At 40.0% G+C, this 18,270-nt stretch overlaps 1 protein-coding gene across 1 annotated transcript; it reads right to left on the bottom strand.

Moving 5' to 3' along the window:
* Nucleotides 1–8,209: 8,209 nt before the first annotated feature.
* LOC149273511 (lysophosphatidylcholine acyltransferase 1-like) lies at nucleotides 8,210–17,849 on the bottom strand. The gene is made up of 13 exons (XM_089506215.1): nucleotides 17,710–17,849; nucleotides 15,351–15,565; nucleotides 14,671–14,783; nucleotides 14,507–14,567; nucleotides 13,844–13,902; nucleotides 12,416–12,450; nucleotides 11,564–11,618; nucleotides 11,145–11,227; nucleotides 10,723–10,848; nucleotides 10,063–10,216; nucleotides 9,227–9,325; nucleotides 8,890–9,031; nucleotides 8,210–8,388 (listed from the first exon to the last, which is right to left on the bottom strand). The coding sequence occupies exons 1-13, from the start codon at nucleotides 17,841–17,843 to the stop codon at nucleotides 8,210–8,212; spliced, it is 1,455 nt and encodes a 484-aa protein (XP_089362341.1). The 5' UTR covers nucleotides 17,844–17,849.
* Nucleotides 17,850–18,270: the final 421 nt, after the last annotated feature.

Consider the following 18,270-nt stretch of genomic DNA (forward strand, 5'->3'; position numbering starts at 1 on the left):
GCAGTTCCCTGCTCTAATTAAATGCAGCGTTAGAAACATCATTACTAGTAATGTTGATGGATCGCGGAAGGTATCAATCGCTTCAATTAATTATAATCAGAACTCACGTTATAGTTGGAAGGTCTTTCCCGGTAATTTTTTTCCAATGGAAAACCATAAAAGCCACACAAACGATAATCAGAGCCAGTAGTATAATAGATATAATATATGCCTCCAGAGTACTTCTGCTGTCTGAAATAAAGCAGCGACACAAAAACTTGAATTCACGTTGACTTGTACAGTCCCAGAAGCCATGAAAATGCAGTCCTGTTCTGGCATATAGATCCCTACTGTATATATATCGCTACCCTGCGATGGCGTCCAACATCTGGTACCATGCTGTCTGTACAGAATGAGGTTGTGATGTAATGAGTGGTACATAACAGTGACATCACATTACCATATTTGGGAACGTCACCGGATTGGCTGCCAGGAGCTTACCCTTTTCCTACAAAGAGCTGAAATTAGACTTTGAAGGGCTGGGAAATGGGATGGAAATGGGAAATGGGATGGAACCTTCATTTTTTCCCCCATAATATGTTTTCAGGTAAATAATTACTATTAGAGTCCTCACTCTAAGCCCGATCTACTAGACAAATATCCTGACTCCTTATCATATTGCCTGTGGGAAACAATAGAATGACTCAATCTTAATCACCCAGTCAGACACTGAATAATGAAAGTCTGTGGAGCAGGACCTTCTGCATGAAGATTTACGGAAAATCAGATTTTGTTTTGCCCACTCATACTCATAATTACCTTTCTGGCAGAACATCCAAGGAATAACGGTCCTGGAGACTTCACTTACTGGATTTTTGGCCACACAGTTGTAGCTGACGTTAGTATCTGTGTATTTATCATAAAGAGTTTGGTTTGTGACGCCGACCGTCCTGCCATTTGAATCGGTCCACGTAATGTTCACGTCTGGTACTTTAACAGTACACGTCAAGCTGACATAACACGTGCCGTTTTTTCCAGTAACATGATGGATCTGGATATCTGTATCTAACAATTTTTCTGTATAAAATCAAAATAGTAATTTTTAATTGTGTGCTGTCACGATGTTCCACATGGTGTTAAATATCTGTTAAATCTGTTAAATTTCTCGGTGGGACAACATTCTTCTAGGTCTGCAGAAGTTTCTACCATAAACCCTCACTTCTACCTACAACCAAACAGTAACGGGTGAAGAACGGTGGGATGTTTCTCCCGACAGTTTGAATGTGATCTAGAATGGTCCCTACTTCAGAGCCCAAGACCTTGTGGCCACAACATCAACACACTAAAGCTTCTCCTTCTAACTAAAGAAGACTCCAGAAAGCATGCACCACACAAGGTGAGGTTCTTCTGCCATATCTACACTCAGTCTACTTCGTGTTTCTTAAATTCATCAGGACTAACTCAGATGAGAATTTTATTTATAAGCTGCTACTTATTGGAACTTTTTGAATTTCGGCAAAACTTTTTTCCTCCAGCTTTCACTATAAAATAAAAGTGAGACTCTAAGAAGACTGTTACTATAAGAGGTATAACAAAATATACAGGGGGAAACCGAATGTCCGTAGATCCCTCCATCTAATACACGTACGTAGAGAAAACACAACCACGGAATAGGAACTTACTGTAGACGGTAAGACTGAAACATTGGACAAACTCTGTCTCATCTGGCAGGGACACAGTCGCCGTGTAGGTCCCGTTGTCTCCTTTGCCTACGTTTGTAAGGTTTAAGGAACCGTTCCGTATCCCGTACAGTCTGGTTTTAAACAGAGAGAGGGATTTGATGTTGATAGATCCATCATGGTAGGTAGTTGCGATGTGTTTTGCTCCGAAAACCCAAGAGACCTCTTTAAATTCCTCTTTATTTATAGGTAGAGTCACATCTCCTCCTTCTGCACCAGAAACACTTCTAGAATCGTCACACAATTCCGCACACAACATGCCTAACAAAATGTATTTTAATAAACAGAAATTAATTATTTAGCACCTTCAAAAGCTAAAAGTACAAATAAGAACATAAAAACAAATATTTAATCAAATCAAATTTGCCTCGATCATCGTTTTTGTTCAAGTCACTTCTGATTCAAAAGCATAAAATTGATTATTTATTTTTTTTTTAAGTTGAATTTGAACTTAGACACTCATTGAAACATTTTTTACATTATCCTGCAATTCCTCCCCAAGCTGCAAAGTTTTGGATTACTGTTTTAGGATGTCAGCGTGTTCTAAAAGAGACTTCTGTGATATTAAGATTATGGTCCCGAGTCAAGCTCTGAGTTCCAGCATCTCTTTTATAAATGTATAGAATTGAGTAACATAGAACCTGCCAGCAGATCAGCCCCAACAAAAATCTGCCCGTTTTTACCCCCGGCAAAGACTCAACCAGCCGTTGGTCTCGTCTTAGATTCAGGAGCCGTATGTCTATCCCATGCATGTTTACATTTTCTCACTGTATTAACTTCTAACACTTCTACTGAGAGGCTGTTCCACTTATCTGCCACACTCTTCTTTAGATTATGACTTCTTTTTCTAACATTTCACTCCTTTGAAACACAGCACCCCCTTGTCCACGTTGCTCTTATCTGTTTTTCTACCCATTTTTACTCGTCAAATGTAAAGAACAAACACCAAATAGGTGGAAACGTACCTATCTGAAGGCACAGGACCATGACGCTCGGGCTGTTTAAATAAATCATCTCTCTGTTCAAGCTGGGAAAAGGAAATTAAAGTCTTATACTGCCCCTGTATCAGTCGAGCCCCGCCACGGGATCCGGTGAGAAACGGGAAGCGTCACCTATACAGCTTTTCGCATAACAACATTAACTAAAAACAAACTATTTCTTGTGGTTTTTCTTTGTCAGAGTGACAGTTTTAGCTAGATCTACGCTAACCTCCACCTTGTGGACGCTGAGATCAGCGGCAGCCTGTGGCACATCTAAAAAACATCCATATTGCTTGGTTTATGAGCATTTTAGTTTAGTGACTTTAAATAATCCCATAAATTACCCCCGCCTTTTTGTCCACCATTGCAATTGCCCTGGAAAATTGCATTTCGAAGAGGTTAGCAGTGTCCTGATGTTCTCTCCCTTCTCCTCCGTCCACCCTGCCTGAACCATTCACCAACAGTCAGCAACTTAACGATAGGAGAGAGATAACGTAACGGGGAGGAATAGCCATGTAGATCATGAGAACAGGCGCTTAAGAGTACTGCCCCATGGTACAGTAGGATAAGTCTTTGATCCATATTGCCTTGGATTTACAAGTGCGGTCCCATAATACTTTATTCTCTTTTCGTTCTCTTTTGTAAGCAACCTGTCATATTAAGAGTCAAGTCCCGACATATACTATGGGTAGATAACCGAATCCATGGATATAAACTTGTGTAAGGAACGTTGGGAGTAAATCGGATTAAGGATATCACGCAAATTGACCTGTCTTGCTGGAGATTCTACAACCGGCATATGGCACCTCGGCCGCCCGGGGGACGTTTGGCGTCATGTTGTTCCGGATGCTTTTGAAGCATATGAGTCTCATACTTCAATGCTTCATGAAGCTTGTGATCGTATGAACTGTGTGAAAGGGGAGCTAGAGTGGCTTTTTATTATTGCTAAACTCATTTAGGGTGGAATTCCGGGTAATTGTTTATTCATATCCAGAATGAGTTTTCAAGTGTTTTGTTTTCTGTTTTTCCATATGACTTCAGGAAGCTGTATATTAGTCATCTGTATGTCTTCAAGTTCTAGTCTGTAGTCCAATATAATAATATTAATGGAATAATAATATCCCATTCCTTATCGAACCACCTGTTGGAAACAATGGGTTCGTCACCCAGCCCCACACTCTACGTACATCATTAAGCCAAGCGATACTCAAAGAGAAGAATTTAAGATCCTGTGTAACGTTTCCACTTCTGTCCGTTGTGTTGAAGACCTAAGACGTTCAGCTGCACGTTGCGTTCGTTCCGTGTCAATCGCGTGCTTATGGGTTGTAGGTCCACACCTGTGTATAATGATGTGTTGATCCGCAGGTATGTACAGATCCAAGGTGCATGTTTTGCTTTGGCGTCTCCGAAGATGTTCTCCTCCGCCAAGTCAAAATCTGAGATCTCCCAGTATCCAGCGCTGTTCAAAACATTGGAAATATTTAGGTTTCCCAGAAACTAAAACAAAAATTCATGTTATGTCTGAAGGGAACAGGTTAAAAACGGCATCCGATCGCACGGAATAGAGGATTTTAGTGACTTTAAATAACCCCATAAACACACCTGGCTTTTTGTCAACTGCTTGTCCCCTACTGACTCCACCCACACCTGGACAAAGGCAGCCTGAACCAATCAACACTCAGCAATTTACGGATATAATTTTATCAGGCAGGAATAACCATGCGCATCCTGAGAACAGGACGTTAACACGGCTGCTCCCAGTGTTCACTTGTACAAAGACTTGTTCGGAAGCCGCCGTGGTGTGTAAAATCCACTTGTTACATGACTTAAAACAACGTGTTACACAGAACATCTCATGGGGCAAATGCACATGGGGGGGGGGGGGGGGATTCCGCAGAATACATTCGCTTATAGGGATCTCCGAAAATTCTCCGCATTAACGTGCGTATGATGGCTGGAGTGTCCCTTCAAGAGCAAAAGGAGAAATCACTAAATTATAAAGTATATTAGTCATTAATATGACTTTTAACAAAGGGTAAAAAGAAAGGTGGAAAAAAGTGTTAAATATATTTAAAGTGGAAAGTTTGTAACGGTTGGGTGGAAGGAATGAATAATGCAGACAAAAGGTTAGGTAAACTAAAAGAAAGTAAAACTATGTAGGGGTTTTAGCTATTTTTACCCAAACCTGTTCACACCTCTCTCTCTCCCCTCCTATTACGTGAATTAAAAACCACATTGGTGGTTAAATATATGAGCCTTAACTAAATATTGGAGGCCTTTTTATGAAATAAATAAGGAAACATTTGCTTAAAAGGCACTTGTCAATTGTTTTGTCATTTTATATATTTGCAATATGTAATTTAATGTGTTTTTTTTTATATGTATTTATTTTATATTTTGGACCAGCCTAGCTTTTAGTATTAAGTGTGCTTTAATTTTTTTTTCTTAAGAGTAAAGAAAACCTTAAGGCGGTTTTAACATACAATTTTCAATACAACCAAGGATTACCGATTGCTCTTAAATTGTTCGAAGACTAAGCGGCAGCTTGGAACATTTTATAAAAACAAAACGAAAACAATATTCCTCCAAAAGCAGACATTTATCGTGGAGTATTTTGCGAACAGCAGGATGCAGAGAGACAACCCACACCTAACACGTTTCGCAAACATTAATAGGAGTTGGGATCGGACACGCGCTCCTGACACATACGAACAATCGACACGTTGTCTTCACTCTCACTTCTTAGTAGGCCAGGAAATAAAACAAAAAAAAAAAAGGAACTTCAGGAAGGAGATAGTTCTTGTTTTAAAAGTTGTCAAAAATTAAAGATAGGTACATATTAATCATCATAATAATGTCACATTATAAAGAATGTTCTTATTAATATATATATATAGTCCATTATCTGACCAGGAGACGATCATAAAAGCAGCTTCTATTCCGCCAGTTCTCCAATAAGTCAATGACAGGGACTTGGTGAATGGCCTTACACACTGCTATCACTAAACTATATTCATTTATCGCTTTCCTTAATACGTTGTTACCAAAATGCTTAACTTTGTATTTGTTTACGTTGAATCCCTTCTTGTTACTGAAGAAGATAACCAAGAAAAAGCAATGACTAGCTGAGGCCTTTGGTCGTTGGTCAGGTCATCTCATCATCACAGGGTTACCATATCTATGGTTTCAAGTAGAAAAAAAAAAAGTCTAATTTTAAATAATTTCATCCCATATTTACTGGGTTTTTTTTTTTCTTTATTTTACCACTTTTTGCTATAAGGCAACCAGAATACAAAGGGTTGGAGAACAGAATAAAAAAGGGCCAAAAATATTGTGAATGTTGCATTCATTTTATTTTTTTCCAATGCATTTTAGCTACAGTGTGTAAATTAATGCTAACAAAAAACGCAAAGTACCCGAATACTAAAACATGGTAACATATCATAGGTTATGACGCCTCTTATAAAACGATGTAACAGACAATTCACTTATCTAAGTTGCAGGTGAGTGTGTATATCTATATATATATATATACATACATACATATATACACACACATGTACATACATACGCACTTGAATAATTAACTAAACGCTTTGAATGCCAGTCTGAAACGTACGACATACGTCCAAGTTAAAATCAGAAGGTTATTACGAATATAGAACAATGAATTTTCCTTCTTAATTTCTTTTTCTAATGCATATATTTTTATTTTTTATCTATTTTTTTCCCCCCCTTCTGCCTCTTTCAGGGTCCTTAGTCACTCATCCATAGACGTAGCCAGATACGACAGGTTTTCCAGCCACGGGACTAAACTTACATAGCCCATCAGCAACTGAGGTTCTGTTTGCCTGGGGTCAACGAGACATCAATGGACCCATCATGCAAGACTATTTTTTTTACGTTTATATCTAAAGCAGAAGAAATATGTGCTCCCCCGATTAGAAATAACTTGAGTTTGGAAAATCTTGAACCCCCTGGAATGATTCAAATAGCGAGCAGCACTGTGGTATTTGGTATGGACTTCATCTACAACCCCCACACTTTTTTTTTCTTCCTTTTGTTCGATGTATTGAAGCCTTCATTATAAAAATTACATTTCTTTTGATTGATAAAAATGATACTTTCAGTATATCAACAAAAGGGACATAACCGTTTACCACTTAAGTAGTAAGCGAGGCTCTGTAGAAAAGCGTCCTTGAAACAATGAGAACAAAAAATAGGACGCATTGCACTTTATCCAAACATGCGAACGACCTGAGAATTCTTTTGAACATTTCTTCCTTGACATCCTAATGAGAAACACATCCGAAAAGTAGCATTCAGTACATCACCTGCCAGAGTTTGAGCCAGAAAATAGAAAAAAAAAAAAACACTTTTCCTAAAATCAGTGTTACCAAAATATACCAACTTATTTCTGCCGTTGTCCATCATTTAGGAACCAAAGTAAAACATTTTGGATTTTTTTCTAACTTAACAATCGTTTAGTACTACTTACATACATCCTTGAAGCCAAAAGTCCTTATTTATTTCTCTATTTCTAAATAAATCTCCTGGCCGTATGTGATCGGCAGTTCTGTTGCTCCAGCACATGTGGTGATAAAATATCCTTTATTTCACAGGTGACAAAAAAAGTTACAAAAAAAGAAAAAAAAAAACAACAGATAATGGAAGACCTGCAAACCAGTTACCAAGCAAAGTGCGAATCCAAGAACATTTGAAACTGGAGAAACCGGGAACATTTTCAGAGCTGCTCTTTAATACTACGTTAGTTAGGTTATCGGTCAAAGATATTGAAATCGTTTATTAATAAATCAATGAAGTCAAAGAAAAAAAAACAAAAAAAAAACCCCCCCAAAAAAATTGCTGCTTAAAACAATACGATTCACCGAAGTGCACTAAACATTACATTACTTCTCCGTTGTTACATGCACACTCCGTACAGCACGTAAAAATAGTGTTAATTGTGCGCTCGTCTCTTGCGAAGAAAAAAACCTGGATTTAGCGCATCAACAGTCTGACAATATGAAGTCGCAAGGTGCCATACAAATGCGCAGATAAACAACCGCAAAACACATATAGCAAGGAAAGGATCTTAACATAGCGACGTTATCAACAGAATTACAATATACCCCACTCAGAAGAACAGTAGACAAGTAATTTGATGTCGACTATGCAACCCAACGTCAGGTGTTATCACGCGGCCTCTATTGTCTCCAAGCCTATATATCTAGAGAAAGGGATACGAACAGCACACAATCGATGTTGTAGAGTTTGCTTTGTCGAGTTATTTATTGCACAGCACACAGGTGAAGAGCGCTCATTATCTTCAAACACTTTAAAATTATAGAAGAAAAATGAGAGCTGGAAGAAAAAAAAAAAAAACAACTCGAAAACCTTCACGAAGATAAATATAGGCAAGAGGAGGGAGCAGCTACACTCAGAGCCTTATCGGGAGGTACTATGCACATCCAACCCCTCGCCAGGAGAGGAAGATTCAAAGTTCTAGAATTAGTTCAGTTTCTTTTGCGCAGGGTAGTTATGCGACTCCATGTCTTCGGGCGTAAAATCTGTACAGAAGCCGTTGGGGGAGGAAGGGCTGTCCAAACAGGTTTCTGGAACTGCCTGGTCCGGATAGAGATAGTCTGCTGCAAAGTTCGGATTCATTTCTGCAAACCTGTCAAAGTCGTCTAAAAATACAAAAAACAACAAAAAAAAAAAAAAAAAAAAAAAAAAAAAAAACTTTAGAATTAAAAACAAAATCATTGCCCTGAATACAAGATCACAGAATAATCGTGGAGCTTCCCCCTACACTAAGTGTCAAGGACGAAGATAGAACAGATTAAACAAAAGAACGTTTTGAGAAGAAGTCTTTTCCGTTACCATGGCAGCTGCCTATCGGTGTCTGTTTTTGTGCGGAACTACAATTAAATGTTCCTGGTAAAAGTTATGAATGAAGCAAATTTTACTTGGCTAAGTTATTTCATTCTTGCAAGTCTCTCCAAGTAATGATAAAATAATGTATTTAATAATAATAAATTCTAATACACTGGAGCCAACGCAAGATAACCTTTGGGTGGCTGTTTCCCAATTTAATCATCATTAAAATGTACAGTAGTCTCGGATTAATGACTGCAAATGCTAATACTAAAAACACTTCTGTTAACATAAATGAATATTTCTGTACTTACCATATGTGATTTTACCCTTATCCTCCTCATCTATAGCTCTAAAAAGATCCGTCACATTAAGTTCTGAGACTCCCAGTGCGGTCTTCAGGATTATAGCCAAGTCCTCTTCGACTATGGTTTTACTGCTTTCCGACTCGTACATCTTTATGCAAGAAGAGTAAGAGTGTTAGTCTGCTAAGCATACAGTGATGAAAGATGATCTATAAAAGTGATCTGAAATCATAACCGAAAAGCTAGAATGGTGAATGATGCGTGAACGAGCAACCAACGTAATACTAGTTTAGTAACTTGCGTGTAATCCAGTAACACTCGGTAACAGATACTGAATGCTACTTGCCTTGAACGCCAGCTGAATGGTTTCTAACGTCTTAGAAGGTCTACAAACCACAGACAGGGCGATGACGTACTCTCGTAAGTCAATGGCGCCTTCGTCATTCTGTAACAGAAATAGAGAGAGAGAACATCTGATAAACTTTCTCTAAACAGACACTGCTAGTCCACATCATCGCACTGTATTAATTAAAGCCAATATACAATATATGACTGATGCCACCCCCAGGATTCATCTTAAAATCATTTCCCTACCAATGGTTTACATCGTACAACTTAAATTATGTTCATTTAGTCTTCTAACCAGAATCCGATACATTAAACGCGCACATTCTATATGAAAAGATACTAATAATGAATAAATGCCTGATGATGATGTGATCACTGCATCAGTGGAATATGTTTTAATAGAAATTAGAACATGAATAATTGGCTTATCACATATAATGTACACAATTATGTTGTTTTGAAAGTAAGTTTCCCAATTTTATCTCAACACCCGCATGTAGTAAATATAAATGCTAAACGAAGCAAGTACTTGGCTAAGATTAGTTTATAAGGAACCATTGCACATTTTGACCACAAGGGGACGCTGTTGATTCTTCTGTAAAGGAAATCCCATTTGCCGACTTATTATCGACACAGATTCCCGGGATTGTGAATAGACGAGCAGTTCGGGTGTAAACGTTTTCAGTAACAAATACTTTAATCTTTTAATATTTTCTTTGTGTGTAGAATACAGGTACGCCCAGGGAGTTAATAAAGATGTAGTAGCTTTTATTAGATTGTGTTTAGTATTTAGTTGGCTTATATCAGGAAAGCCGAGCCATTTACTTTGCGTACCTCATCGAATAAGGCAAAGAGGTCCTCTAATTTATCTGTAACTGGGACGCTCAAGTATTCTGCAAACTCCTTCAGGTTGATTTTTTCCCCTTTTCTTTTCCAGGCACTTTCAGAGAATTTGTCCAGCTCCTTCCCAAGCTTCTCTGGTTTTAGGCTGCCAACGAGACAACACCGACATGGTTTGTATGTAAGTAACTCAAAACAGAGATATTAAAGTAAAAAAAAATATATAAAAAAAATAAAATAAAGCTCCAATTATGCCCCTGTTGGCAAACCATTAAACAACCAATGGCAAAAACGGTCATATCTCTCACGAACCCGGTGTCTGCAAGAGCGGCCTAGGTTTATTACAATTTATTGAAAACATATCAATAAGGGGTGGCTTACTAAGTGCGGCAACTAAAAGGATAACGTATCATTGAAGTACTGGTACGTATATCTATATTATTAACATATAAGCATTCCTGGGAACTCTCCAGGTGCCAGAATCATGGCAAAGAAGAAGCTTCTGCCACGTAGCAATGGACAGTCACGTTAAGATAATGTCTTATCATTTAATACTCATGATAAAGTAATAAATATTTTCAAACCAATTTGTTAGAAGCCGGCAGAGAGAAGTAGGGTTTGAGAAAAATGGCTCATTAGCAAAACTCGACTCACCCAAGACTACGAACAAGTCTAGCGAACTCCAAGAGCGAGGTATCGGAGGGGAGGCGAAGCTGACCCTCGGCCAGAGCCAGCTGGCAGTCTTCAAAAGAATAATCTGTGACAGACACCCCCAGCGCCCTGCAACGGCAACATTCACGTTAAAACTTCATCGGGGAGGGGGGATGATTTCTCATTTGTCTTTACAAAGTATTTACCAAAATCAAACTCGGGATGTTTGACTTTCGTTTAAAATGACATTTCCATATTACGCACAGTTGTAGAAAAATAAGATTACGCGCACATCACTTTTTAAATATTAGCCAACACGGGCAGAGGAAAGCTTTATGACGCGACACCGCTTGATCAATCAGCGGCAGCCCTGAGCGGTCATTACAAACAGTAAGAACTGACGGCGCCGGCTACGGCGTACATACTTGGCCATCACACGCCGCACGTTATGTGCATACAAAGCCGGGTTCTGTTTTTCTTCTTCTGATGGAGTATAAATTGGAAGGAACTGCAACATAAATTGGAGATAGACGTTTTATTACAAAAAACGGAGTTGGCAGTGCAACATTGTTACTAAATATAACCAAAACGCTGTTTGGGTATATGGTGCTTCCTCCCCCAACAGTTACCCGAAACCTGAATCTAGAGCATTCTATCTGTTCTATGTACCCGCGTTAGCATATGGTACCTATACATTCTAATATGTAGCGAAAGTCCGGGTTAATTCCCCATAAGCGACAGTACACCGTTCACCATCTTCCATAACTTAAAAGAAGAAACATTTCCAGCGTATCCATTCGGTGCGGCGCTCTACTGTCAAATAATCTACATGATGAAATCTTACCTCAATTTCCACGTAATTGTGAAACTGGCACAACGAAAGCCAAAGTATTTTCATTCTACGACACAGAGAACAAAAATACATTAGGACGGATCAGTCTAATAGCACCGGTCACAGACCTGCGGCTTATGTTTATAAGGTTATGCATTGTTCAGGGCTATAACGACTACACAGAGTCTTGGGTCACAAGTTGATACTTTTACTGGCAGTTAACGTCACCATACATGAATGCTTACTAAAGTACTTGGTAAGTTCTCAAGAGACCCGCCTGGAGCACCGGACGAGAGTACTCTGCATGTACAAACTGAAAGTGCTTCTTAAAACTATGTGATTAAGCCTTTTTGAGAGCTTGAAAAAAAATGTCATATTTTGGCAAAAACATAAGATCCGGGGTCGAGACCGTTTCAGGTTTTCTGCCAGATCGGTTCTCCTCGGTAGCCTCCAAAGCAGGCCTCCAAAAATTCTATTAGTGGTGCATGAGGAATACATTTCCCAAAATTTCCCAAATACTAAAAAAAAAGATTTTTTGAGGTTTTCAGCCAAATAGTCTCTTTCCCACCCCAAAAAAATACACAAAAAAAAAAAAAATGCTGAAAACCTTTAGGAAATTATTAATCCTGCATATTGTTGTTCCATTGATAGCAGAGAACGAATCCCATCAGCATAAGCCAACTTCTGATTCATAAATGGAAGAAGAAACAACCAAAAACCTCCGCTAGGCTGCATCTATCTTTGCTGGCGACCTGCAAACAGCGGCCCCGCTTTCCCTCTGCTATTAAAAAACACGAACGCGCCTTTAGCATGCCAGCGATCGCTATACTCTACAGCGATAAACTATTAACTCAATAAACTTACGCTCCGGGGCCTTGCCACGTCCAGGTTATCGTGTCCTAGGAATGGTAGGAAAAAGCACAATGTCACACCTCCGCCTTAATTACCATTATTTGTTAACAAACGCGATGCAAGATCAAACATACAACAAAACGCAATATCACGGAATCTTATTTGTTCACAAATACGAATAAATAATAAAAAAAAAAAAAGACGTAAAGTTCCAAAACCTTGGAGAACTTTGTTTCAACACCGTGTCGGCCACTTTAAACGCTAGGAGTAATCCTTAAGGATCATTCAATTTAACGGCGTACACCGGCCACTCCGTCGAAATACCCAAGAACATACAAGAGGCTTTTAAAGGATGTGTTACATCCTGGAAAGAAAGCATGCAGGATGTGTGCGTAACACTGTGAAAAGAACACAGCTCTACAAATCTTACCGGCTGACCAAGGAGCTGCCTTTACTGCGCGTGAAACAAGGGAGACGCGGATCAGACCCACTCCGACCCTCTAGTCGCCCGTTATTTCTAAATCGGTCCTTGGTCTTTTCTTAGATTTAGGATTTATGCCTTAAAATAATATACCCCCGGGAGGGATCAGGCTCGTAAGCAGCTTTGTATTAATAAAGTTCCGAACAAAGGAAATAATAATAATAATAATAATAATAATAATAATAAATAGGGGAATGACGAGACTAGAATACACAGACTAAGGCGAACGGATCCATTAGGTAAATAGGTATATAATAAGGATTTGAATAATCTGTTTTACAATCATTACAACCCTAGGCAAATTTTAATATGAACTCCGTGCCCAGAGTCTCTCCCTTCACAGAGCTTCATACTATACCGCCAGCCCAGAGGGGGCCGAGTCAATGATGGCCGCGCTTTGGTGGCACATGTTCTAGACGGCGTTTCGTGAACAAGTTACGGCGCAGTCCGGGAATAAAAAGGCACCCGCAGATAATCACTCAGAACAGGGAGAGATGTGCGTATGCCCGTCTCTACCATAGGGTAACTATAATATGCCTGTTACCTATACTGTGTTTTCCTTTTGTTTGGATGTTTTGGCTTATTGTGAACACTAATATTACTGATGCGTTTGACCAAATTCATAGATTTAGTAAGCATTTTGTGATGGCTACTGTTCTTCCACTTACTTACAATAACACCGCTATTTACACTAAAGCAGTTGGTTTGGGGCACCAAACTAAGTAAAACATTTTCTACTTAGAAAGCGTTATGAAAGCCAATGGATCCATTTGCCATAGGATTTATCATCTCATCGACTGCTCTATGACACTTTCGCAATGCGGCTATAGAAAGCGGTTGCTCATAAAACTAATACGATATCTCATTATGGGTTCCTTGATAATTATCGGTCTGATGCCAGTGGTTTCTTTCGTCTCTTGGGGTCAGGCTGGAAAAGTTTGCAAAGGACCATTTCGTACCGTTTTGTTGGGGTATCGTAGAACCACGGGCTGCACGGGCACACCGGGAATGAACGCTCCTGGAATGACATTTTAAATGGCAACATTGTAAACCGGAACAACCGACACGTTACACGCTTCTTACCGGCGTGACGTAACAATCATTTCATCTGACATCTTCTTTTCCATCGCCCTACACGCAGAAAAGTCACGCACGAGCTTGTATGTAAGCCAAGTAGAAACGCTGCTTTAAGAGCCACTAACGCCGAGGTATTTTTGAGCCAAAGAACAGGAGTTTTACTTATTGTACCAGCGCGATTTCTATATCGCAATAGAATTACGCACGTCCTGCCTGCTCAGACAGGTGAATACAGCCCGTCGCTCAAAAGGGTAGGGAAAGATACAAAACTCTTTCAAAGGACATCCATATGTGCAAAGAAGGGCCCTAATGGACTATTCATCCCGTCCGAACAGTAAGTAAATAATGTTATAATGTAGAGTAAATATCAGCAACACTTAAGGGAACATTCGGAGTCCAAAACACACAATTACTCCACAATAACAACAGATGCAATTATTGGCATGCGCCGCATCGTGCTGTTGTGTATTCGGCTTAGGGGGACTGGCATCATCAACACGGCACATCCAGCCGCGTACATCGGAATACTATCAATAAGTTCATACCAGGCTTGAAGGTAATGAGACACGATCTGTTGGTACACGTTCCTTCTGGGAAAATCATTACCTGGAACGAACGAATGAATAAAACATAATAATCAGCGCGATTGTTTTATTATTATTATATCATTCAGATATTAGATCGGTTTGCGTGAGTTTCTTTAGCTCACCTGTGGCCACGTGCCATTGGAGTGAGCGCGTCTCCGGATCTCCTCTACAGTCTTCTTTCGAGAGTCCTGGTCTGAGCGGGATACAAATACTGGCCGAATGTAATTGATTAACGCTACGGAGAGAGAGAGATAAAAGTGATAATTAAATGTTATTGCAAAACGCTCACTGTATGGTCGCTACCCTCCGAGCAGTAAAACGCTGCCTAGAAAGCAGCTCTAGATATTGCTGGTACGTCATTCTTGTCAATCCCCCAATTATTGCCTACGCGGCATCAGGAAGCCTAGCAGATGTTCCTGCCAAACTGTGCATTTCTCCCCATAATGCATACAAGATAAAGAAAATGTAGATTGAACACTGACATCTAAGCTGCGGTTAAAAACAGCCACAAAAGTCAATTCTCAGATTTCAAAAATAATAATGCAATAGCATATGATGTCGTTACAAAAATATACGTTGGTTTTCGGTTCTAGCCTCTTTTCCACGTACCGGCTATAGGCAGGCCGTCGACAGCCAGCAGCAAAGAGAAAGCGCAACAAAAGCTTTTTGTTCGCTGCGTATTTAGTTTTATGCGAGGTGCTGTTACCATAATGTTATTTTGTTTTGAGACGCACATCTTCTTTCCGTTTATACGTCGATATCGGAACCTTTGTAGAGCTAGTTTCATGTTTTTTTGACTTACTTCCCCACACAGGAATGTCTTTGCTTTCTGCTTTCATGACAATGGAGGCCATTGTCATCGTAACCGGAATGGCATCAAAATACGAGGAGTGCGGCGCCAAGGTCAGGATCGGAGCTTCTGCTGGCAAAGCCTGTCGGCCCTTTACGGTTACCCAGTGAAATCCCCCGGCGAACCACATTGTCCTCATGATTGCTTTCAGCATTATGTCCAAAAACCTGCAACGAAGCCATACTAATAAAAACCTTTGGTATGAGCAGATCGAGCCATACGCGACTTTCTATTTATTTAAAAAAATTAATGGCATTTCTAAGTGACCCCAAAGGATAGCGTGTGCGCGTGTGCATGCACGTGTATATATACAGCTGCTATGAATATGTTTAGTTATATTGAGAACCATAACCCGCAGCCTGTGTCAGTTACCCCGAAGTGATGATAACGTGAAAGCCCACGAATGCGATTAACTTGGCATTTACCAAGGTGGACAGGTTCCATATCCTGGGCGTCAGCAGCTGAACTCGGCAGGTACCCTCTGGAACAAGAACCCTGCCAATTTTAACGAGGCATCTACCGGGAACATGAACACTCACGTGGAGCACAGATGTGAAATACCGAGTGTGGCTAAAGCTCAGTATTTAGGAAATAGATGCCAAGTTACTTTCTATCTGATCAACACCGACTTATTACAGAATTAACTACAAAAACAGGGGGGAAAAAAATCACCTCCCATGCCCAAGCACGCTTAAACTATCAAAAAGGAAAGCCAGAGAAATTCATGGCACCCGATAGGATGCACCCAAAAGTTATTAACAAGAGCGTCGGGGTGCTCTGGCATTTAACCAAGGGCAGTCCCAGAAGATTGGAAGTTGGCAATTGTGGTGGCACCTCACACAAGAAAAATAAATAATACATTGCAGGGTCACCTCGGCCCTTCTTGCAGAAAAAGCTCATGGGGGTTTTTGGCTTCATGAATAAACCCAGTTCAGTGCAGACTAACCCATGAACACACAACGAGCTCGTGTCCAGATGACATTCAGGGTTTGTAATCTCTATAAACACGTGCAAGAAGCTCCATTAGCTAACCTTCCCGCAGTGAAAATTAAACTAGAAAATAGCCGAGCTGACGGCGGTTCACCGTTCAGCGTCGACAAGCTCCCAAGAATCTTGTTGAACTGGCTTTCTGACTTCTATAAATAAAGTTTAAGACGAGGAAAACCGCACGGCCTTCTGTCACGCAAAGCGCTTGTCTATTAGGGTTGCCGAGACATCTTTCACGAAGACGATTAATGTTGTTGTTGTAAAAAAGGTACCTTAACAGAACACGGCCTATTTTAATATCAGACAGGAGGTTGCTGCCAGGTTTTACAACAACTCATTGGAGTGCCGTAAAGTGCCCGAGACACACGCTCCCTGGCCATGTGACACCAAATGGGCGTCACCCAGGGGGCAAAGGAAGAAGATTCCCATAAAAATAGGAATCTGATGGGGGGAGGGGGACGATTTTTATTATATTTTGGACAAGGGATTATTTTCTTTGTGTTTTATGTAACTTTTCAGTGTCTTATCCCGGTTTATTGTTTTGAATGTATTTTTTTTTTAATTAAAAAATAGACCAGACCACAGAGGGGGAGGCGATTGAGGGCGCCCGGCTAGATACGATTTAATTTAGCACTTTAAGATGGACTCATTATTAAAACTTGAAAACGAAGACCCCGAGTCGTATGTATTTTTGGATATAAACTGGCAAAGACAATTTTCTTCTTCACTAACACAAACGATGAGGCCAACCGGTAATAGTCTGGCCACGCGCCGTGGGAGAAATAGCTAAAGCGACAAAGGTCGTGGATCATTAATTGATAATGCTGGATCATTTGAGTCCTGTTATCTACCGTGTTATTCAGGTAAATAGTTCACTGCTGCTGGATCTAAACCCACCGTAAGGGGCAATCCGCAGATCGGATGCCATGACGTTTTTGGTGCGTTCGACAACCTGAGTGAGATCAGAAGAGCGAGCGAATTGTGTGACAGCCGCACCGTACAGATTTAATTTACTTGTCAAATACCCTGGTTATATGGATCCGTATCCATCGACAGTCCCCGCAGTTGTGTTTAAGCAGCTGCCGACCTTGCTACCTTTTTCAGGTGAATTGTTTGTATGCGGCGAGCCTTGTGACCTTGGCTTTACCTGCTTCTTTGTATGACACCTGTGAGATTAGTAGCACTGAAAAGATACCAGATCACCTTCTGAGGGCATCTTAAGCCTCACATGTTTTAAAACGATGGCATATTAGTTCTCTCTATAAAGTGAGAGTGTAATAGCAGGTCTGAGAAGCGCAAGGCTGGTTTATTCACAAAGACTCACTTTCTCCACCAGGACATGGGCATCTCAAGCTCCTTTTCTGTACGACCCACCGCGGCGACAAAAGCGAAAGGCCAGGCCAGGAGCATCATGAAAGCGGCGAAGAAGAGGCGGATCGGAAAAAGGGTCAACGTCATGACGAAAATCTGCAAAGAGAAAACGGACAACCGAACTAATAAATCTCTCATGGACCAACGAGATAATATTTGCATGCCTTAGGCCATAGCTAATCAATTGAGGCATAATAGCGATAAGATTGAAGTTCGTGGTTTTCCTGCATTAGTTACACAAAACAAAGTAAAAAAAAATACAAAGATGACATATACTTTGAAATATTTAAGTAAACAAATGGGTTATTTATACAGAATAATCCCAGCGTGAGAAGTGGACCATTCCATTGATTGTGAAAATTACTACTTTTCAAAGTTGGTATGAGAACTGCTCTAAAAAGGTCTAAAGTCTTCTAAAAAAATGCAGAAATAGACATAAATATTGTATCTAGAGGGATAAATTAAGTCACAAAGCAGACAGATCGATGGCCACTGGCAGAAACAGTTGCTGTGG

This window comes from Sceloporus occidentalis, unplaced genomic scaffold, assembly GCF_023333645.1.
Source record: "Sceloporus occidentalis isolate IW3139 unplaced genomic scaffold, rSceOcc1.0.p SCAF_370, whole genome shotgun sequence".
In the NCBI taxonomy this organism is placed as follows: Eukaryota; Metazoa; Chordata; class Lepidosauria; order Squamata; family Phrynosomatidae; genus Sceloporus; species Sceloporus occidentalis.

Excerpts from the sequence above, each read along its gene's own strand:
- LOC149273511 (XM_089506215.1), bottom strand. The coding sequence starts at position 17,843 with ATGACGTTGACCCTTTTTCCGATCCGCCTCTTCTTCGCCGCTTTCATG. Across the intron at positions 10,849-11,144 it reads GTGCGGCGTGTGATGGCCAA|GGCGCTGGGGGTGTCTGTCA; the intron begins GTATGTACGCCG and ends TTGCCGTTGCAG. Across the intron at positions 9,326-10,062 it reads TCTTTGCCTTATTCGATGAG|AATGACGAAGGCGCCATTGA; the intron begins GTACGCAAAGTA and ends TTTCTGTTACAG.